The sequence below is a fragment of the Podarcis erhardii genome (assembly GCF_964252035.2).
Source record: "Podarcis erhardii genome assembly, chromosome: 16".
Taxonomy (NCBI): Eukaryota; Metazoa; Chordata; class Lepidosauria; order Squamata; family Lacertidae; genus Podarcis; species Podarcis erhardii.
In genome coordinates, this window is record NC_138514.1 from 35,050,794 (window position 1) to 35,072,746 (window position 21,953).

The following is a 21,953-nucleotide window of genomic DNA, read 5'->3' on the forward strand; positions in this document are numbered from 1 at the left end:
GTTACAGATAGGTAGCCGTGTTGGTCTGCCATAGTCAAAACAAAACAAATTCCTTCCAGTAGCACCTTAAAGACCAACTAAGTCAGTTCTTGGTATGAGCTTTCGTGTGCATGCACACTTCATGCACACGAAAGCTCATACCAAGAACTGACTTAGTTGGTCTTTAAGGTGCTACTGGAAGGAATTTGTTTTGTTTTCTCAAAATTCCTATCACACTTAATTCGTTCCGGAGGTCCGTTCTTAACCTGAAACTGTTCTTAACTTGAAGCACCACTTTAGCCAATGGGGCCTCCTGCTGCCGCCGCCCCGCGGCTGCGCGATTTCTGTTCTCATCCTGAAGCAAAGTTCTTAACCCGAGGCACTATTTCTGGGTTAGCGGAGTCTGTAACCTGAAGCGTCTGTAACCCGACGTACCACTGTACAGTACAGCCTTCCGGATGCTCCTTAGGCCACGCCCCCTTTTCTGTAGGCCACGCCCCCACCAGCCACGCTTCATGCCCTCCTCTGGCGCTTTTGCCCGACTGGGATTTGTCGCTAAAAGGTGCTTATGTCTCTTTCTTGCCCGGATGGAGAATGGACGATGGAGAGGGCTGTGCGTAGAGAACTTTGCTTTGCTGAAATGCAGTCACATCCAGCACTCCACCCCCTTTTGCCCCTAGCCACACCCACCATTGTCCTGGCCCGCCCCCGCCAACATGAGGGAATGCGGCCTTCGGGCTGGAAAAAGCTCCCCTTTCCTGTAATTTTTTTCTTCTTTTAAGTGCCTCTTAGCCATCCTTGTTTTAAAAAACGAAACTAAAACACGCCAGGTTAGAGGGAGGCTCTTGTTGCGGGGGGTGGATTCATTTAAAAATAAACGAAATAAGCCTACAAACCTGTTTGCCCAACACCAGAGGCGCCTCTTCCTTGTTATGCACCAAATAACACTGCGATCTATCCCAACACCCACCCAGTACACCCCCTTTCCTGGAAACTATCCAGCGGGGGAAATGGAACGGAGTGTTAGCAACAGGGGTGGAACCCTCGGAAGTCTCGGCGGCCGCAGCCCACGCGGTTCGGAGCGCGCCGTCAACGTTCTGTGAACTCTACGGCCCCGCCCACTCCTGGGGAGCGGGGCAACTTCTTCAAAGCTCCGTGGAACGTTGGAACGGTTCGCGCGGCGGGGTTTGGAACGTTGAGGCCGCCGAGCGTTCCATCGCGCGGAACGTTCAGGCAGCCAATGTTCCATCCCGCGGAACGTTCAGGCAGCCGGCGTTCCATCAGTTCGGGGCGGCGGCGGCAACCGATCTTGCAAAGGCTTCAGCCCCGAGGGGGCGGGAGATTTATTTAATTTATTTATTTCGAGGGGACGGACGACACAGGATCCTCCTCCTCCTCGACTTCCCTGCACCCCACATTGACGCTCCTACCGGCTCAGGGGGAGGGAAGGGCCGGCCGCTGCAGAAGGCGGCCCACCGCCCGCCCCTTCCATCACTCTCTGTCTCTCCCGCCCGACGACGACGGCGGCGGCAGCTCCACCTCCTCTTTCGCCGCCGCCGCCGCCGCCCGGCCTGCTGTTGAGAAACACAGCGTTCGAGGCGGGCGTCCAGTTGTCGAGCGCCTCTTCTGTCTCCGGAGCAGATCCCCGGAGCGCCTGGGCGGCCGGCAGCCGGGGAAGGGATGTGGCAGACGCTGGCCCTCGGAGCTCTCTTCTTCCCGGGGCTTTTCGCAGTCTCCGTCCGCAGCCTGCGCTGGCTGGCGCCGGCATGGAGCCTCAAGGACCGGATCGTCCTCAGCGGCAGGTACCGGCTGGCACCGAGGTGGGGGAGAGAGGGAGGGAGACCGACGGGAAGCCAGAGGTGCGGGGAGGGGGGAGAGGCGGAGGAAAAGGGAAGGCATTCCACCCGGATCCTCTTATGCAACCGGATGGAGTTGAATGAAAAGCCGGCGCAAAGTTCTTGCAGGCGCGGGAAGCCGGGTCGGATCCGGCGTAAGCCCGACTCAGAGTAGACCCGCCGGCCTCAACAAGCCTCACACTGCGATCTATTAACTTCCATGTGTGTAGCCCTCGGATTGGATGCTACCCCTAGACGGCGGGTCTTTGTCCCTTTCTCCCTCTCCCTCCCCAGGCTGGAGGGATCCAGCTCTCCGTGGCCGGGATCGAGGGAGAGCGAGCAGCTGGCGCGAACTTTCAGAAACCTCTTCTCCATCCAGGCTTGGCTGCCTGTTGCTTTGAAGAGCAAAGCCGGCTGCTTACGAGCTGCACAGGGCTCCTCGGCGGGCGGGCTTTGGGAAAAGGCAAACGGGGCCAGTTCGACCCCTTAGCAATACAGAAGGATCCCATATAGCGGGTTCGGGGGAAATTGGAAGGCCCTCCGATGTTGTTGGACTCCCTAACCATTGACCCTCCTGTCTGCTTGGAGTTGCAATCCAACAGCATCTGAAGAGCACCAGGTTCCTCAGTCCGGATCGGTTGCAAATGCAATTGCTCTAGTTTTGCTTTTTTACCTCTTCTGTTTGGGGGATCCAGAGGGGCTTGCGGGGGGGGGGAGGGAAGAGGACCCCTTAAGGCTCATGGGAGGAAGGGGATTCTCTCCCTGCATCCCTAAGAACAGCAACACTGGTTTAAGGGCAGGGCAAAGGCTTTCAACAGGAGTTTAAGGGCAGGGCAGGGCAGGGATAAGGCAGGGACATTCCTGTCCAGATGAAATAGAAGATTGGGAGGCAGTCAAGAGACTATCTATCCTTAGGGAGTCGTAGGGAATGTCTCCTGTTGCTTAGCAACACAGCATCTGCTTTGCATGCAGAAGGTCTCAAGTTCAACCCCCAGCATCTCTGGGTAGGGCTGCCTGAAACTCTGGAGAGCTGCTGCCAGTCAGTGCAGTCAATACTGAGCTTGCATGCAGAAGGCTGCAGGTTCATTCATCAATAGCATCTCCTGCCAGGGCTGGGAAAGGCTCCCTGTCTGAAATCCCAGGGAGCTGCTGCAGGTCAGTGCATGCAGTAGGGCCCCCTGAAACTCTATAGAGAGGGGCTGCCAGTCAGTGTAGGCAATACTGAGTTAAATTTACAGATGGTTTTGCTCTGTAAAAGGCTGCATATGTTGAGCGAGTGAATCTCCTCATGGCACATTTTCTTCTTAAAAAAATAAGTATTATTCATATACAGTGGTATCTCGGGTTACATACGCTTCAGGTTTCAGACTCTGCTAACCCAGAAATAGTGCTTCAGGTTAAGAACTTTGCTTCAGGATGAGAACAGAAATCATGCGGCAGCAGCAGGAGGCCCCATTAGCTAAAGTGGTGCTTCAGGTTAAGAACAGTTTTGGGTTAAGAACAGACCTCTGGAACAAATTAAGTACTTAACCCGAGGTACCACTGTAATGATATAATTGCAATTTAGGAACCAGAGGGGAAGGATCTGTGTTTGTGCAAATTCGGCCATCGGAGTCATAGGAAAGATGGCAGGAAGTTTTAGCTATGGAATGCTCAGTATGTTATGTGGGGTAAGTTGGGAACAGCTCTGTCTGCTGGAAAGTTGGGATGGAAATGTCGTCAAGGAACAGGGAAAGAGAAGCAAGATCTTTCCGAAGCCAGATCCCCAAAGAAAGGCTTATGTTTATTGGAAGGACAGACATTTTGTGGAGTTGGGACCCCAGTGGTCATCTAGTCCAACCCCCTGCAATGCAGGAATTTCAACTAAAGCATCTGTGGCAGATGGTCTCTGCTTAGGGAGTCCGTTCCACTGTCAAACAGCTCCTGTTGTCAGAAAATTCTTCGTAATGTTTAGTGAGAATCTCCTTTCTTGAAACTTGAAGCCGTTGGTTTGAGTCCCACCTTCTACAACAGGAGAAAACAGGCTTGTTCCATCTGACAGCCCTTGAGATATTTGAAGATGGCTATCGTCTCTCCTCTCGGTCTCCTCTTTTCCAGGCTAAACAGACCCACCTCATCAGGCTTGGTCTCCACACCCATTGATAATCTTTGTCTCCCTCCTCTGCACACATTCCAGCTTGTCAATATCCTTCTTAAATTGGGGCGCCCAGAACAGGGCACAGTCTTCCAGGTGTGGTCTGACCAAGGCAGAATAGAGCGGTACTATTCCTTCCCTTCTGGGTGGCACTGTGGGTTAAACCACAGAGCCTAGGACTTGCTGATCAGAAGGTCGGCGGTTCGAATCCCCGCGACGGGCTGAGCTCCCGTTGCTCGGTCCCTGCTCCTGCCCACCTAGCAGTTCGTAAGCATGTCAAAGTGCAAGTAGATAAATAGGTACCGCACCGGCGGGAAGGTAAACGGCGTTTCCGTGCGCTTCTCTGGTTCGCCAGAAGCGGCTTAGTCCTGCTGGCCACATGACCCGGAAGCTGTACGCCGGCCCCCTCGGCCAATAAAGCAAGAGGAGTGTCGCGACCCCAGCGTCGGCCACGACTGGACCTAATGGTCAGGTTCCCTTTACCTTTATTCCTTCCCTACATCTGGCTATCAGGTGTCTTTGACCACACCTACCGCCTGGAGAGATGCGGAGGTGTGTGTAATATTTATATGCATTGCTCCGCCCACTTTTGCTTCTGGCCCCGCCCACCAGCGGAACATGGCCCCCGGAAGCTTGCTTAGAAGGGAATGCGGCCCTCGTGGCTGCAAAGCCTTTCCCGCCTCTGGACACAAGCTATCGTCCTGGCTGAATTGACCCTCTTGGATCGTTGGAGACCATTCAGTGAATTTCAAGGTGGCGGGATTTGAACGCAGGCCTCACGTGCTTGACCCCAACACACTAAGCACAGCGTCACGCTAGCCTCTTACTGGGGTGTGGAATGGTTACCCACACACACACTGGAGGACTTCAGATTTAGAGGCGGTTGCAACTGACCGGTCAGTCCTGACGGCTGTTGCCTCACTTAGAAGTGCATCGTTCCTCATCTCTGAAAAGAAAACCCTTTGAAGATTCAGCTCAGGACTGGTCTGGGAGGGGAGAATTCCTGGGTATTCATCACAAACCTCCCACCCAACTGTTGAAAGCAGAGCTTCCCAAACCGAATCATAGGCTGCATGCTTGAGACGCACAATGCTCTTTAAACATCAAAAGACTTCCAACATTGAATTCCAGGGCATACTCGACTCCTACATCCATTTAACAGACTGTGTCCAAGATCATAGGCTCCTCTCCCCAAAAGGAACACACCAACCTCTCTATGTTGCCCCAGGATGCTAATTTGGGAGTGCTTCTGGATTGGGAGACAGGAATCCTGGAGCAGGGATTCGTGCAGGGGTGCAACGGGCAGCCTCATCCTAGGGCAGGCAATTCCATGACGTTTGGAGTCACAGCAGGTTCAGAGGTGTGGCTGAACTTGCAGAAGAGAAGAACAGGGACACGGCGTTGTGTTTTAAAGTAGATTTCCCAATTGCACAAATGCCCCATCACACACCCGATGATAATTTTCAAAACAGTCATTACATTTTTTTTAAATAAATATTTATTAAAGGTTGTTTTTTTTTAGTTACAATACAAATAAAGAAACAAGGTAACACATATCATAAACATATTTTCTTAACTTCTTTGGACTTCCTCACATCTCCCGCTCCTGCGTTCCTAATTATAAAAATTTAACCAGCAATTTATCTCCTTAATTCCATTCTTATTATCTAATTTTCCAATGTTGTGTCTCTAATTTTAGATATCGTTTGTTCAAACCTTAAAAATTTAAATTTAGCCTAATGATTATCCAAAATTTGTCTTTTCTTAAATTTAACTTATCTTCATATTTCACTTCATCTAGCTTAATGGTGCCAAGTTATTTATAGTTTTTTTTTGCTAGACAAAACAGTCATTACAGACAAAAGCATGCTTTGCTCCTTGCTTAACATCCTGTATCAGTGGCAGCTTCTCCTTAGGGATCAGTGGTTTTTTGTGTCTGACTGCACACTAAAAAATAAATCCCAGGGTATCACCCAGAGATGCGCCGGGCAGCCTCCTATGCAAAATAGCAGTTTGGGCCTGCGGGAGCCTTAGATGACAATTTGTTTCTGATCTGGGAATGCACTTCTTGATTTTGAGCGAGGAGAAGCAAACCCTGCAGAGTTGCAGCAGGGGATCTCCTCAGAAGACCCAGGTGGTTCCCTTGTTTCCACGTCTAGAGCGGGTTGATCAATGCATTCACGCCAGACGCAGAGAGATTTGGTTGAGTTACCTGCATCCTGGCAAGAAACGGAATTATGACGACGCGTTTCTCTCTCCCTCTTGCATAACAACATGAGAACAGGATGGATCGGTGTGGGGAAATTAGGCAGAGAAAAGCTTTCCTTGCCTCTCGTAACATTCGAACCCGTGGCCAGCCAATGGAGCTGAAGGTCGGGAGATTCAGGGCAGATAAAAGAAATCCATGGTGGCAGTGTTCTTCCTCCACTGCTGGGCGCAGTCTACCTCTGAATACCAGTTGCTGAAAATTCTGATTGCCGTGGTTCTCAAATCCTGCTTGGGGGCTTTGCTTGGGGACATTGAGTTGGCTACTGTCAGAACAGGATACTTGGCAGCCAGCCTCCCTTTGCCTTCTTCTCCCCCCCCCCAATTTTTTAAATTCATTTTATAACACAACTAAGACAGCATCTTAAAAAGCAGAGACATCACCTTGCCAACAAAGATCCGAATAGTTAAAGCTATGGTTTTCCCAGTAGTGATGTATGGAAGTGAGAGCTGGACCATCAAGAAGGCTGACTGCCAAAGAATTGATGCTTTTGAATTCTGGTGCTGGAGGAGACTCTTGAGAGTCCCATGGACTGCAAGAAGATCAAACCTCTCCATTCTTCAGGAAATCAGCCCTGAGAGCTCACTGGAAGGACAGATCCTGAAGCTGAGGCTCCAGTACTTTGGCCACCTCATGAGAAGAGAAGACTCCCTGTAAAAAAAACAAACCCTGATGTTGGGAAAGATGGAGGGCACAAGGAGAAGGGGACGACAGAGGACGAGAAGGTTGGACAGTGTTCTCAAAGCGACCAGCATGAGTTTGACCAAACTGCGGGAGGCAGTGGAAGACAGGAGTGCCTGGCGTGCTCTGGTCCAGGGGGTCACGAAGAGGCGGACACGACTAAACGACTAAACAACAACAACTAAAGAACAGAAACAGAAAAACAAACAAATTCTTGTCTTATCCGTATTTTTTCTAAACATTGTTAAGTGAGCTTCCCCAAGTCCCCTCTATCTGATTTTCATTTCATTTTATTTTTTTATAATAGATTTTATTAAAGTTTTAAAGGTTACAGAAAGAAAAATAGAAAAAGTTAAGCAAACAAAGCACAAAAACAAAAAAACAAAACAAAAAGAAAAAAACCAACAACACACAAATCCAACCTTTACATAACTTTCTTTCCTTTGCTTATTTCCTTGACCTCCTCACACCTCCCTTTTTTGTATTCTAGTTCAATTAGATATTTCAGCAAATCCTTTCCATCTTTGTTTTTATCCTAAAAATTCATCTTGATATACTATTTTACATTCTCCTCTTTCACTAATTACCAATCCATTTTTACTTAATCCTTTATAACATTTCTGCTAAAACCACATAGCTTCATTCCAACATCCTTCTAACATTCTATCTGATTTTCATTTTACTTCATCTTTAGCAGTTTACATATATCATAATTTCTAGCTATTTTTAAAATCACACTTACTTTTACCATAAAAATCTTCACATATTATCCCTTACAAATAATACTATTTTAAAATACACTATCTTCTACTTTTAACCCTACAGCCTATATCCACTTCCAGAGGTATTCTAAGATTTAAATATTCACATATTTTTTCAAATATTCTTTAAACTTCTTCCAATCTTCTTCCACTGTCTCTTCTCTCTGGTCTCGGAGTCTCCCGGTCAGTTCGGCAAGTTCCATATAGTCCATCATCTTCATCTGCCGTTCTTCGATAGTTGGTACATCTTGTTTCTTCCAATTCTTCGCTAGTAATATTCTCACAGCTGTTGTGGCATACAGAAAAAAAGTAACATCCTTTTGGGGGGATTTCACGCCCCCCACCCCACTATACCAAGTCAAAAGGCTTCTGATTTCAACACTTTTTTCAGTTCATTATAAATCCTTTCCCAGAAGTCTTTTACCTTGGGGCACGTCCACCACATGTGGTAAAAGGTTCCTTCTTTTTCCTTACAATTTCCACCATTTATTATCATGAGTATGATACATTTTTGCTCCTTTTGCCTTCTTCTGGTGGGGAGAATGCCCCCCCACTTGCCCCAATGAATCACCCTTGGATAATAGACAATTCGTGATTTTCACCCTTTCTGCACATTTCTCGCCCCCTGCTAATTCGCACCCAACACTTCCCTTTTTTAACATTTCAATGTCCAGGAAATCCTTGGAGGTATTTGGGGAAGACAGATGCCCCGTGGCCCACTAGTAAAAGCCCCCCACCATTCAAAATACCCTGGAAGTTGGCCATTATATCTCTTCTCCTCTCGGCTCACAAGTCTCCCAGCAGGACTGAGACGCAAACTGATGACTCAACGGAAGGCCAAGCTCAACCAACGACAGACCCTGCCGGAGAACCAATGTATAAATACGAGAAAGGGAAACCACTGTTTATTGACTCAAGGGTATTTACTTTGTCTCTCGGGACGTGGTGACCGTGCCAATTTCAGTTTGAACCTCTTTGTGGCAAGACTGAGCCTTTTCCCCGCCCCACCCCAAAGTTCAAATGATAAGCTGCCAATCAGGAAGTCGCAGAATCCTGGAATTGTAGAAATGGGTCACAAAAACATCTCTGTGTCCACTTTCTTCACCCTCATTTTAGGCACCCCCTAAGTTCTAGGATCCTGCAGGTCTAGCTCCGGGGAACCTGCAGCCAGCCGTCCGGATGCTGTTAGACTCCAATTCCCATCAGCCCCTGCTGGCCAAGTCCATGGTCAGGAGAATGAGGGGAGTCCAGCTACCGTGTACAGTGGTACCTCGGGTTAAGTACCTAATTCATTCCGGAGGTCCGTTCTTAACCTGAAACTGTTCTTAACCTGAAGCACCACTTTAGCTAATGGGGCCTCCTGCTGTAGCCGCACAATTTCTGTTCTCATCCCGAAGCAAAGTTCTTAACCCGAAGCACTATTTCTGGGTTAGCGGAGTCTGTAACCTGAAGTGTAGGTAACCTGAAGCGTATGTAACCCGAGGTACCACTGTACTGATAGTCTGCTTTAGAGTATGAGACAAGTCAAGGAATCACTGAGAGAGTGTCCCACACAAGTACATTTTACAGTGGTACCTCGGGTTAAGAACGTAATTCATTCTGAAAGTCCGTTCTTAACCTGAAACTGTTCTTAACCTGAGGTACCACTTTAGCTAATGGGGCCTCCCGTTGCTGCTGCGCGATTTCTGTTGTCATCCTGAAGCAAAGTTCTTAACCCGAGGTACTATTTCTGGGTTAGCAGAGTCTGTAACCTGAAGTGTCTGTAACCTAAGGTACCACTGTACAAACATTTCCCTTGTTGACCATTGTTTTCTCCCTAGGCTGGTGTCGTCTGTCCAGGCCATGATGGCCACTCTTTCCGGGATCATTGTCATCTTCAGCTGCGAGGACGTCGTGCACGACAGGTAATTAAAGAGAGGCTTGTAAACTGAAGCCAGGTGTGCAGATTTTCATCAGCCCTTATCAGAGGACTTTCACCTGCCAGAGATAAGGATGCTTGGACTGCAGGCCTCGTCCTCCTGAACAAATCGCAGAGAGGCATGCTTCCGAATAAAGGTGTGTGGTCTTGAGATCAGGCAGCCCTTGCTGCTGGGTTTGACGTATTTCACGGAATCATACCATGGATGGGGTCCCAGGGATCATCTAGTCCAACCCGCATCCAGATTGGAATTAGGGTGTGTTTGTGATGGGGAGAGGGCCCTAGTTTAGTGGCAGAGAGAATTTGCTCTGCATGCAGAAGGACCCGGGTTCAACTTCCATTGCCAGGTAGGACAGGTTGAGACTGCCTGCCTGAAATCCTGGGCAGCTGCTGCCAGCCAGTGCAGACAATACTAAGTCCGATGGATCCCGTGGTCTGACTCTACAAAGGCAGCTTCCTTTGTTGCTGAGACCCGGATCCAGTCCTGGAGTGCAGGTTCTCTGACTCAGATGCCCCTGAGTTGCAGGAAGCACTTGGAGGCTGGCACTGCTCCTCATAGGAAGCTGTCCATCTAGATCAATACGGCCTACTCTGGCTGGTAGCAGCTCTCCAGGGTTTCAGGCAGGGGTTCAGTGTAGATAACTGCCCTGGACTGGCTGGAAGCAGAGGAATGATGGGAGGGACCAGCTATGGGAACCACTAAGGCAGGCATCCCCAAACTCGGTCCTCCAGATGTTTTGGGACTACAACTCCCACCATCCCTAGCTAACAGGACCAGTGGTCAGGGATGATGGGAATTGTAGTCCCAAAACATCTGGAGGGCCGGAGTTTGGGGATGCCTGCACTAAGGGAAGAAGGCTCAGAGCCTGGAGGTTGGTGGTGTGACAGTGATGAGTGATCAGAGAGAGAAGCCTAGGAAGAGGAAGGGTTGGAAGCTGAAGAGGTAATAGACCTTAGTGAGCTGGTAGAGTCTGTGGCAGAGAGTAGTGCAGAAACAGAGGCAAAAGCTAAAGCAGGGGAGTGATGCAGGAGGCTAAGAGACAGAGATGGCTGGTGAAGAGTCATGGGAGTCTCGCCCTCTTTCTGCAACAAGCTCCCCTCCACACTTAGCTCCCAGAACCAGAAGAGGCATGAAAAGGGCAGAGGAGAGATTGGGGACACATAGGTGCAGTCTCCGAATAATGATGATGATGATGATGATGATGATAATAATAATAATAATAATAATAATAATAATTTATTATTTCTATCCTTCCAATCTGGCTGGGTTTCCCCAGCCACTCTGCACAGCTCCCAACAACAGGGCTGCCTTCAGATGTCTTCTAAAAGTGGGAAGGGCGTTCCACAGGGTGGGTGCCACCACCAAGAAGGCCCTCTGCCTGGTTCCCTGTAACTTGGCTTCTCACAGGGAGGGAACTGCCAGAAGGCCCTTGGCGCTGGACCTCAGTGTCCAGGCTGAACGACAGGGGTGGAGACGCTCCTTCAGGTCTACTGGGCCGTTTAGGGCTTTCAAGGTCAGCACCAACACTTTGAATTGTGCTTGGAAACGTACTGGGAGCCAATGAAGATCCGGTGTTATATGGTCTCCCAGTCACCACTCCCAGCCTCCCAGTCACGATTGCTTGGAAAAAACCCTGGAGAGGAAGGGACTTAGATGGCTGTGGGGAGGTAGGGACCCTCAATCTGCAATAATAATAATAATAATAATAATAATAATAATAATAATAATAATTTATTTATACCCCGCCCATCTGGCTGAGTTTCCACTCTGGGTGGCTCCCAATCGAGTGTTAAAAACAATACAGCATTAAATATTAAAAACTTTCCTAAATAACTTCATGGTGGCAGGACCTACCAGAAATGAGTTGCTGTGTTTATTAAGCTTGACACTCTTGTGCAGATTGTGGTTTTGCTAATAAAGAGTTAACTCCAACTTGCTCAGTGTGATTTACAGCTGGCTCGCTCCAGACAACAACAGCCACAGCATCTCACACAGCCGGTTGTCAGTGATGATGGGAGTTGGAGTCCAACGAGGGTCACAGATCTGCCCCCTCCCCCAAACCTTCACTCTGTTCTCCCCCACCCACCCAAATTAACAGATCTCCACTGGCTCATATTGTCTCCATATTTCCTTTCATTATCTCCTCCCTTCTTGGAAATATCTATTGCAAACTTCTGGGAGTAGAGACCTGCACTCAGTTGCTCAACGTTAAATTCCATGTGCACCGTGTGCACCAATGGCACTCTGGCGCTTTAAAATAAAAAATAAAAATCACAAGGACTAGGAATGCTTCTCTTTTGCCGGAGAGACGGTTGGATATGAATTATTTTCTAAAGGGGTTGCGTATTGTGTTGGCTGAACTCATCCTGAGTTGTGCAAAGCTCTGTCCCAGAAAAATAGGGGGAAATGTCACCACTTTTGCAACAGGCAATTTTGACAAGGCAGGCATTGCATAATTAACTGCAAGGGAAGCTTTGCAGAACGAATTGCATCAAGGCACCAAAACAAAAAAGTACCTCTCTCCGCCCTTGAAGACCTGAAGCTGCAGATTCCACCGTTTAAAATAAAAAACAGCTTCGTGGAGGGAGGTGAGCCCTTTTAGTGGATATTAACCGGGATACCACACAGTGCTTCCTTGTGTGGAGGCAGTCTGAATGCAAGAACAATGCCCACCCCCACCCCCAAGACAGCACCTGCCTCTGCAGCCTTGCAATCTTAGACACGACACAAAAGGGAAAAGGGATGGGGAGGGAAGAGGGATGAAAGCAAACTCACGAATCAATTCTTAAAATTTAGTTATTACAACAGCTAGCTGGAATGGAAACATTGGCGGGGGGGGGGGGAGCTTTTGCCAAATGTTGAATTTAAAACTTCAACCCGTGGTATCTGACTGAGTCCTACTCAGAGTAGAAGTATTGAGAACAAGGAACCCGGGTAACTTCAATGGGTCTGCTGCGCACAGGACTAGCATTGGCACAACCTGAAGTTTAAACCTATTATTACACCGGGCAACAATTTTTTACTTTTAGAATGTTGTCTAGATTTCTACAATTGGTTTAGGGTATTTTTGCACTGCTGAATCAGGAAATGGCATCCGTTTCTCTCCATCAGGTCAGGTTTTTGTGCTATGTTGATTTGAAAAAAATCAGATCTTGTGACAAAATCGATTACATTTCTGTGGCATTATCAGCTGATTTTTGTCAACACATATCATCCTAAATATGTTTTTAAGAGAAAAAAATGTTTTTCCAACAACATATATTGATTACCTGATAGAAACATTGATTACTGTAAACTGAATGGTGGGCATTGATAAAGGTAAGTACACGTAAATTGCATGTTGCTTCACCATTTTTCAAACTTCAGGGCTTGAACTTCCGTTTCTTGGAACTCCTGGACTGCTCAGCGGCAGGGAGGTCTCTCTTCAGAGTCCAACAGTAGTCAGCCATCATGACTGCGTCCCAGCGACCCTGATACCTGGTCTCCATCTCTTTCATGTCCTGATGGAATCTCTCCCCCTGCTCGTCACTCATTGAACCCAGGTTCTCAGGAAACCGGTCCATATATGAAAATAGGTAGTGCATCTTGACGCTCATGTTGCAGCCCAGGTTTCTGAAAGCAGTCAGCATGTTGCTGACAAGTTCTGCATAGTTTCTGGCCTTATTGTTGCCAAGAAAGTTCTTCACTACCAGAACAAATGCCTTCCACGCTTTCAATTCCACTTCGTTCATTGAGTTTCCGAACTCTGGATCTCTGATGAGCTGACGGATCTGAGGACTGTCAAAGATGCCAGCTTTCAACTTCTCCATGGTCAATCCTGGAAAAGCCTGGCACAAGTAAGTGAAGCAGTCACCATCCTTGTCCAGAGCCTTGGTGAACTGCTTGATTAAGCGGAGCTTGATGTGCAGCGGTGGGAAGAGTATTCTGTCTCTGTCCACTAGAGGGTCGTTGATGATGTTCCTTTCTTTGCAAGGCACTAATTCCTCCCGCACAGGCCAGTCCTCCTTCGTGTAATGCTGAGCACGGTCCCTACTATCCCACATGCACAGAAAACATGGGTACTTGGTGAAGCCAGACTATTGTCCCAACAAAAAGTTCACCATCTTCAGGTCAACACAAATAAACCACTTATGCTGATCATAATCAATTTTCTCCAGCACATACTTTACCACTTCATAGTTCTCCTTCAGTGTAGTCGAGTGAGCCAAGGGTATAGAGGCAAACTGGTTGCCGTTGTGTAGCAGAACACATTTCAGTGATCGCTTGCTGCTATCATTGAACAGTCTCCAATCTTTGGGTTCGTACTGTGGCACTCCAAGCTTGAGCAGAAGCTGTGCAATATCTGCACAGTACACCAAGTCCTCTTCCGAGAAAAAACAGAGGTACTCTTGATGCCTGTTGCGGAAGAAGCTGATGCGAGCACTGTCAGAGAGGAGGGTTTTTTCCTTCAATCTGGATGCCAACAGCTCGGCAGAGTCCTTTGACAAGCTGAGGTCGCGAACTAGATCATTCAACTCCTTTTGGGAAAATGGATGTGGAGCATCATCTTCAAGAACCACTTCTTCTTCATGTCCCTCAACACTGGAGGCATTTTCGTCACTAATGTCAGGAAGTTCCCCGAAGATAGGCACTGGAATTTCATCACAATGAGCTACAGGACGACGTGCTGATTGAAGATCAGGATACTTGAGGCTGCTCTGGTTCTTTCTGTTGATCCCAGTCACATCAACAGCGCAGAAGTAGCAGCCAGTGACATGGTTTGTCGGCTCCCTCTGAACCATGGGAATTCCAAAGTTCAGACTCCTCTTGCCATTGGTCCACCCATGTAGAGTCTCGGTGCATGCCTTGCACACCATGTGTGGCGCCCAAGCTTTATCCTGGTCACCAAGTTTAATACCAAAATAAGCATGGTAAGCAACTTTATGCTTTGCCACACCAATTTATGGAAGATTTCGAGGTTTTATGACTTCAAACTGATCCCTTTTTAACATAATCACCCAGAACTATCGGACCTGAATACTTCTTCTCATTAAAATAATCATTTCCAATCAAAACAATTATTCGACATGGCATTTTACCCCCACCAACTTCTTCTAAAATGCTCCACACAAGCGTACATGTGAAAAAAGTAAAAAAAAAGGCATGTGGCCATAGCTCAAAAACTTGACCAGATTGAGCAAAACCAATGTGATTTTTGGATTCAGCGCATCAGATTCGTCCTAAATCAACTGAAAAAACGCAGACAACAAATTTGTTGTTGACCAGTGTTATTATTCTTGGAACACACGTTTGAAATTCGAAACGAGGCATGTGAAATTAGGGATTTCCAGGTCCTTGGCCCTGGGTCCATGTGCCCTCAAATGCCCACCCTTAACCCACCACTCTTCCTTCTCCTCCCCAAACAGGCACTGGATTGCACGTGAGTACATGTGGGTTGTGGTCTCCTACATGGCCTACGACATCTACGTCATGTACCTCTGCCACTGGCACAAGGGCGAGGAGAAAGGGGAGGCGCACCCGAAGTATTCTCTGGCCAGCGTCAACAGCTTCCTGAGGAGAGAAAGGCTGATGGTCACACACCACCTTTTCATCCTCATCGTCCTCACGCCAGTGGCTACGGTGAGAGCACTTCCGTTTTCTTAAGGAATTTGGCGCGTTCTGGGTGTTAATAATAATAATAATAATAATAATAATAATTTATTATTTATACCCCACCCATCTGGCTGGGTTTCCCCAGCCACTCTGGGCAGCTTCCAACAAAACGCTAAAATACAATAATCTATTAAACATTAAAAACTTCCCTAAACAGGGCTGCCTTTAGATGTCTTCTAAAAGTTTGGTAGTTGTTGTTCTCTTTGACATCTGGTGGGAGGGCGTTCCACAGAGCGGGCGCCACTACCAAGAAGGCCCTCTGCCTGGTTCCCTGTAACTTGGCTTCTCGCAGGGAGGGAACCGCCAGAAGGCCCTCAGAGCTGGACCTCAGTGTCCGGGCAGAACGATGGGGGTGGAGACGCTCCTTCAGGTCTACTGGACCGAGGCCGTTTAAGGCTTTAAAGGTCAGCACCAACACTTTGAATTGTGCTCGGAAACATACCTGTGGGCGCTCTGCCATGCTTGCTGGGAGATGCCAACCTGCGCAGGCACAAGCGTGGAAACTTCCCGGAAAGTGTCTGTAATCGCCATGATTAACTAGCAGCCTTGTATCTATGATACAAAACTGAAAGGTTTGGCCGGCCATCTTTATTCAAAATGGCGACCAGTGGTATCCAAAGGCAGCCGAAAGCCTGTTCCTTGATCTTGGGCCCACTTGCAAAATTTGGATAAAATCAGTGCCGTTTTGAAAGGTCCAGCCTGCCACCTTGATTTGCAATGGTGCCCAATTATTTTTTAAATTTCTGTATCGCTTTTTGTATTTTTAAGAAAAATCTCAGAGCGGTTTAAAAAAAGTAAAGGACACCTGACAGTTAAGACCAGTCGCAAACGACTCTGAGGTTGCGGCGCTCATCTCGGTTTACTGGCTGAGGGAGCCGACGCTTGTCCACAGACAGTTTTTCCGGGTCATGTGGCCAGCACAGCACATTAAATCAATAAAACATAAATAATACTATCTGAAGAAAGTCAAATACAGTGGTACTTCTGGTTACGAACTGAATCCCTTCCAGAGGTCCGTTCGTAACCAGAAACCGTTCTTATCCTGAGGCACGCTTCCTGCTGCGCATGCATGCCTCCGGCGCATGATTCCCACTCGCATCCCAGGGCAAAGTTCGCAACCAGGAGCAGCTACTTCCGGGATAGCAGAGCTCGAAACCCAAAACGTTCATAAACAGAGGTACCACTGTGTAGAGTATACAGTCAAAGCAACATAAAAGAAAACTAAAATATCTTAAAGATTTCAAAATAAAACATTACAAAGGAGGTCAACTACAGAATACAGTGGTACCTCAGGTTAAGTACTTAATTCGTTCCGGAGGTCCGTTCTTAACCTGAAACTGTTCTTAACCTGAAGCACCACTTTAGCTAATGGGGCCTCCTGCTGCTGCCGCGCCACCGGAGCACGATTTCTGTTCTCATCCTGAAGCAAAGTTATTAATCCGAGGTACTATTTCTGGGTTAGCGGAGTCTGTAACCTGAAGCGTCTGTAACCCGACGTACCACTGTGCATATTTAACATAGTAGGCCAGGTGGAAAGGGCCTTGCAGGGAGCGGCCTTCACGTCTCACAGCCGGGGGATGTTCCTCTGGCCTCATGAGGAGCCTCTAGTTGGATTATATCCAAGCATAGAAGGGCTCCTTGATTCAGGAACCATCGTGCAAAATTCTGTTTGAAACAGCATCCCAGGAATAGCAAAAGCCTGTTCCTTGATTTCAGGAAGTGTGATGCAAAATATGGCTGTGATATCTTCAGAGGTGTCCATGCAGGCCCCGGAAGGCTGCCCGGAAGGGAATTTGGCCCTCAGACTGAAAAGCATTCCCTACTGCTCCTCACTTAGGGCTGCTGGGTTGCAAGCCGCTTGCACACACAGACACACAAATCCCTCAAATTCTCTCCCCTGCTTTCGTCCACAGCACTTCAGGGGTGAGCTGGGAGACTTCTTCGTCGGCTGCATCTACACGGCTGAGCTGAGCACCCCCTTTGTATCGTTGGGCAAGATCCTGTTGCAGGTAAAACCGCAACCCCAGGCTTTCTCAGACACTCGGGGTCCGATACCCGTTTCTTCTACTCCCTGGTTAAAAGCAGAGATGTGCTTTGCTCTGAGGCTCAGGGCAGTTGTGTTTCTGATGGCAAAAGACACAATTTCCTGCCATCGCAAGCACCTGCCTTCATTTCTCCACAAGTCACTGGTTGTTTTTTTTAAATGAAAAACAAAAGCAGTGCAATCATGCAGAGAAGCAACAGGCACCCCCCCCCCCGAGAGAGATGCTAAATGCACTAACATATTGCAAATGGTGAACTGAGTTGTCCTACACAAATGAGGAGGATGTTGCTGGAAATATGGTGTGTGGTTTTATAATTTGTTGGAAGCCACCCAGAGTGGCTGGGGCGACCCAGTCAGATGAGGATTATTAATACAGTGGTACCTCGGGTTAAGAACTTAATTTGTTCTGGAGGTCTGTTCTTAACCTGAAACTGTTCTTAACCTAACTTTAGCTAATGGGGCCTCTCGCTGCCGCTGCACCGCCGGAGCACAATTTCTGTTCTCATCCTGAAGCAAAGTTCTTAACCTATTTCTGGGTTAGCAGAGTCTGTAACCTGAAGCGTCTGTAACCTGAAGCATCTGTAACCCAAGGTACCACTATAATAATTTCCACAGCTCTAGGGTATTCTGGTTGTTGTTGTTGTTTAAATACAGTGGTACCTTGGGTTAAGTACTTATTCGTTCCAGAGGTCTGTTCTTAACCTGAAACTGTTCTTAAACTGAGGTACTGCTTTAGCTAATGGGGCCTCCCGCTGCTGGAGCACGATTTCTGTTCTCATCCTGAAGCAAAGTTCTTAACCTGATGTATTATTTCTGGGTTAGCGGAGTCTGTAACCTGAAGCGTCTGTAACCTGAGGTACCACTGTAATAGTTTCCACAGCTCTAGGGTTTTCTGGTTGTTGTTGTTGTTGTTTAGATAGCTGTATATAACTGTTTTCACCTCCCGCTTTCTCTTCCCCAGCTGAAAATGCAGGATTCGGCCTTGCACAAAGTCAACGGCGTCCTCGTCCTGGTGACCTTCTTCCTGTGCCGCATTGTCCTGTTCCCCTTCATGTACTGGGCCTACGGCCGCCAGACGGGCCTCCCCATCTACAAAGTCCCTTTCCACATTCCCCTCCACTGCAACGTGGCCAATGCCCTGCTCATCGCCCCTCAGCTCTACTGGTTCGCCCTCATCTGCCGCAAGGCCCTGCGGCTGTACAGAGCCCCGCCGGCCCCGGACCGAGCCCGATAATGGCGGCCTGAGACCTGCTCCCTGTCGGCTGGGTCCAGCCCGCCCCGACTTTCTGCGCCAGCCTCTGGGGAGAGACCTCTCAGTCGGGACGCCGGGGGCTTTGCCCAGGAGTGACAGGCAAACGACCTCTGCAGGTGGCCCCTGGGTGAAATCCGGTTGCCATACGGTGCCAGCAAGGCCGGGTTGCTTTTTGCTCTGTTCTGTTCTGAGGAGTCTACTGCCAGAAGATTGCTGCTGGATCCGGCCACCCACACACCTCGCCCAGCACCCCGTTCTCACGTTCTCACCCGCCAAGGTGCTCAAAATGGGCCGGGACTGCTGGAAGCTGCTTCCAGTTTGCAGGATGGGGGCAGCGTGCCAGGATCTGGCCTCTCTTGGGACAAAAGGGTGGGCAGAAAGGGGGCACTGGGTACGCCGGCTGTAGGTTTCTCGGTGGCTTTGGTGAAATCGAGGGTTTATTGCTTCTCAAGTCATGCTCTGAATAGGAGCAAGAAAATGACCCCCCCCTTATACTGCTGAAGTGAAGAAGGCGGGGGGGCAGATAACCCAGAGTACTTTCGCCCCAAGATTCGAATCGTGGGCTTGGGACCCAAGTGCCGGTTTGGCAAAATCAAGCTGTCTTTTCACCCACTCCCCGAGCTGTAAAAATGAGGAGGGTATGGATTCTATGCTGGGGAAGAAAATGGGGCATTGGGCAGCCTGGTCATCATATTTTGGGGGGGGGGATGACCAGGCAGTGGGAGGTTGGTGCGGGGATCGCCCCCTCTCGTGACCTGGTCTCTGGGCCAAATCAAATGTGTTGGTGTTTCTTTGTCCTGCCTGTAAGATGAGTATTTTTGTCGAGACCCTGCAGGGGCCGGCCTAAAATCTCTGCACCAGCAGTGCCAGCGCCACACAGGAGTAAAGCTTCCCCACGCAATTCGCACCTGGCTCCACGTTGACGGTGGCCCTCTGTTTGGAACACAAGAAGTCTGCCGCAGGTGGAGCTTGGGTCCAACCGAGGGGTAGTTCGGCTGGTAGAGCATGAGACTCTTAATCTCAGAGTCGGGGGTTCAAGCCCTGCCGCACCTTGGGCAAAAGAAATCCTGCATTGCACGGGGTTCGACTAGATTACCCTTGTTGTCCCTTCCAGCTCGACAAGTCTATGAAAAGCCGTGGCCTGCCAGATGGGGCTGGACTACAACTCCCATCATTCCCCTGGCCATTGACCACGCTGGCTTCTGGGAGTTGGAGTCCAGCAGCATTTGGTTCCCCCATCACTGGTGCAATCTATTTTCCTACAGGGGTGTTCCTCCCCCCCCCCATCACTTTTTGTGCCTATTTTCTTTCTGGTCAAGCTGGGGGGGGGGGGCGTCTCTAGACCCTGGCACAGCTTGGCCAAGAAGTAGCTGGCCTTTTTTCTACCTCCTTGTTTATGTCTGATCTTTCCGGAATGCCTTTGCAAGTACCACGTTGGAGCAGCCTTCGGATTGATGCAGCTATAACATCTCCTTAAGCCAGTGTGGTGTAGTGGTTAAGAGCAGTGGACTCGTAATCTGGTGAACCGGGTTCGCTTCCCCGCTCCTCCACATGCAGCTGCTGGGTGACCTTGGGCCAGTCACACTTCTCTGAAGTCTCTCAGCCCCACTCACCTCACAGAGTGTTTGTTGTGGGGGAGGAAGGGAAAGGAGAATGTTAGCCGCTTTGAGACTCCTAAAGGGAGTGAAAGGCGGGATATCAAATCCAAACTCCTCCTCCTCCTCTTCTTCTTCTTAACAAACCAGCGTCTCCTCTGAGGTTGTGGTGCTCTCCAGAGGTTCCCAAACTTCAGAAGCACCTTTCACTTCATCAGAAGTGGCTTTTTACTGCCTCCGACAGTGTTGGGACACCACAGCCAGCCTGCCTTGCCGCCAGCGATAAGCCTTATCCTCCACAACTGTGCCTCATCCCCTTTTAAAAACAACCAAGATGGCCGCCCTCACGACAACTTACAGGAGCGAATTCCGTAGCGGAACAGAGCGAAGTTCTTTCCACTGTTTTCTAGCTCTCAACTTCATTAGATGTCCCCACTGGATTCTAGTACAGTGGTTTACCTCGGTTGTCGACATAATCCATTCCAGAAGACCGTTCGACTTCCGAAATGTTTGACAACCGAGGCGCAAAGGGCGGTCTGCAACATCAATGGAGAAAATGGGGGGGGGGGCGCTCACCGGAAGCCATTTGATTTCCAAAAAGCATTTGAAAACGGAAGCAATTACTTCCGGGTTTTTGGCGAAAACCGCAACGTTCGGCTTCCTGGATGCTCAAAAACCGAGGTACAGTGTATTTGGGAGGTTTTCTTCCTCATATCTACTGTTCTCCACACTCTGCATTGTGGAGAACAGAAGATGGGGAGGTTATCTTCTCCTCTACCTCATATAACCCTCCTTTTTTAACTTCCTAAACTAAACCCTCGCCCCAAATGCTGTCGCTTTCCCTCGCTGCGGAGTCACTCAGAAACCTCAAATCTCTTCCCACAGTCCTTTTCAGGGATGATGGGAACTATTGTCTGACCACAGCCCCCATGTGGCCCACCCAGGCCAAAAGCTCTGACCATGCCTATATGTCCCAGACTTTCCTTTATTAATATTATTTTCCTTGAGACCAATAAGGTGCCTTGTGTACAACAGGACGGGGAACAGCCCTCAAATGTCTCTGAAATTGCACAAATCCCAGGAGATATTTTTCTTTCCCCTCAGCCAACTCGCTGGTTTACAATATCTGCTCCAATATGCCTGAATGTTGTTTTTATTTGAAAGGAAGATCATACGCCAGGGATATAAGAGAGGTTGAGAGAACAGCAAACTCCATCCCTGTTCTACAACATTTAAATACTGTCTTTTGACTTTCAAACGATGCTACGAGACGTGGTTAGACGTGCCAAACATCTTTAAAATGTCTTTTGAAGTCGCCCGGTGGAATCGGCAGCAGGGAGGCTGACAAGCATATTTCCCTCCCTGGGAACCTTCAACGATATATTGCAAAACCAGAAAGGAATGTACTGTAAATAAGTATTCACTGTGTCCCTCATAACCAGAGGATTCTACGGGTTTTGGGTTCTCCAAAAGATCACAAACAAGTGCCTAGGAGCTGCCCAAAACATGATAACCACTTGCAGCGTTTACACACTACTCTGAGGGACAGCTTCAAGCGACTCTTGAGGAAAAGTCTCCTCTCACTGTGACACAACCCTGCCAAAATGGGTGAGGAAGGAAAAAGAGAGAGACTCCATATTAAATGGTTTTATGTCACTGGATTCACTGTTTTCTCCTGCAAGACTACAGGCCTGGTATATATATATATTTGAAAGCAGACAAATAAAAGATAACCTGTTGAGAAATTTGAATTGTTGACTCTTGTTCAGGGCTTGAAATAATCCAGGTGCATTTTGTGACTGAGTGAATATACCTGGGGGCCAGGATGGTGCCTT

General features: G+C 48.5%; 1 protein-coding gene and 1 long non-coding RNA gene across 3 annotated transcripts; both read left to right on the forward strand.

The window, feature by feature from the left end:
- The first annotated feature begins 1,638 nt into the window (after positions 1–1,638).
- On the forward strand, positions 1,639–19,057 carry TLCD3A (TLC domain containing 3A). Of its 2 annotated transcripts, none has more exons than XM_081844280.1 (5): positions 1,639–1,781; positions 9,477–9,560; positions 14,981–15,194; positions 17,141–17,236; positions 18,233–18,872. In XM_081844280.1, the coding sequence occupies exons 1-5, from the start codon at positions 1,660–1,662 to the stop codon at positions 18,503–18,505; spliced, it is 789 nt and encodes a 262-aa protein (XP_081700406.1). In that variant the 5' UTR covers positions 1,639–1,659; the 3' UTR covers positions 18,506–18,872. The 2 variants fall into 2 exon arrangements, with proteins under 2 accessions (XP_081700406.1, XP_081700405.1); XM_081844279.1 differs by lacking the exon at positions 1,639–1,781 and adding an exon at positions 8,418–8,912 and having other exon boundaries at positions 9,429–9,560; positions 18,233–19,057.
- Positions 19,058–19,066: 9 nt separating this feature from the next.
- Positions 19,067–19,996, forward strand: LOC309331810. The gene is made up of 2 exons (XR_014151981.1): positions 19,067–19,836; positions 19,888–19,996. It is a non-coding gene; the product is annotated as an uncharacterized lncRNA (long non-coding RNA).
- Positions 19,997–21,953: the final 1,957 nt, after the last annotated feature.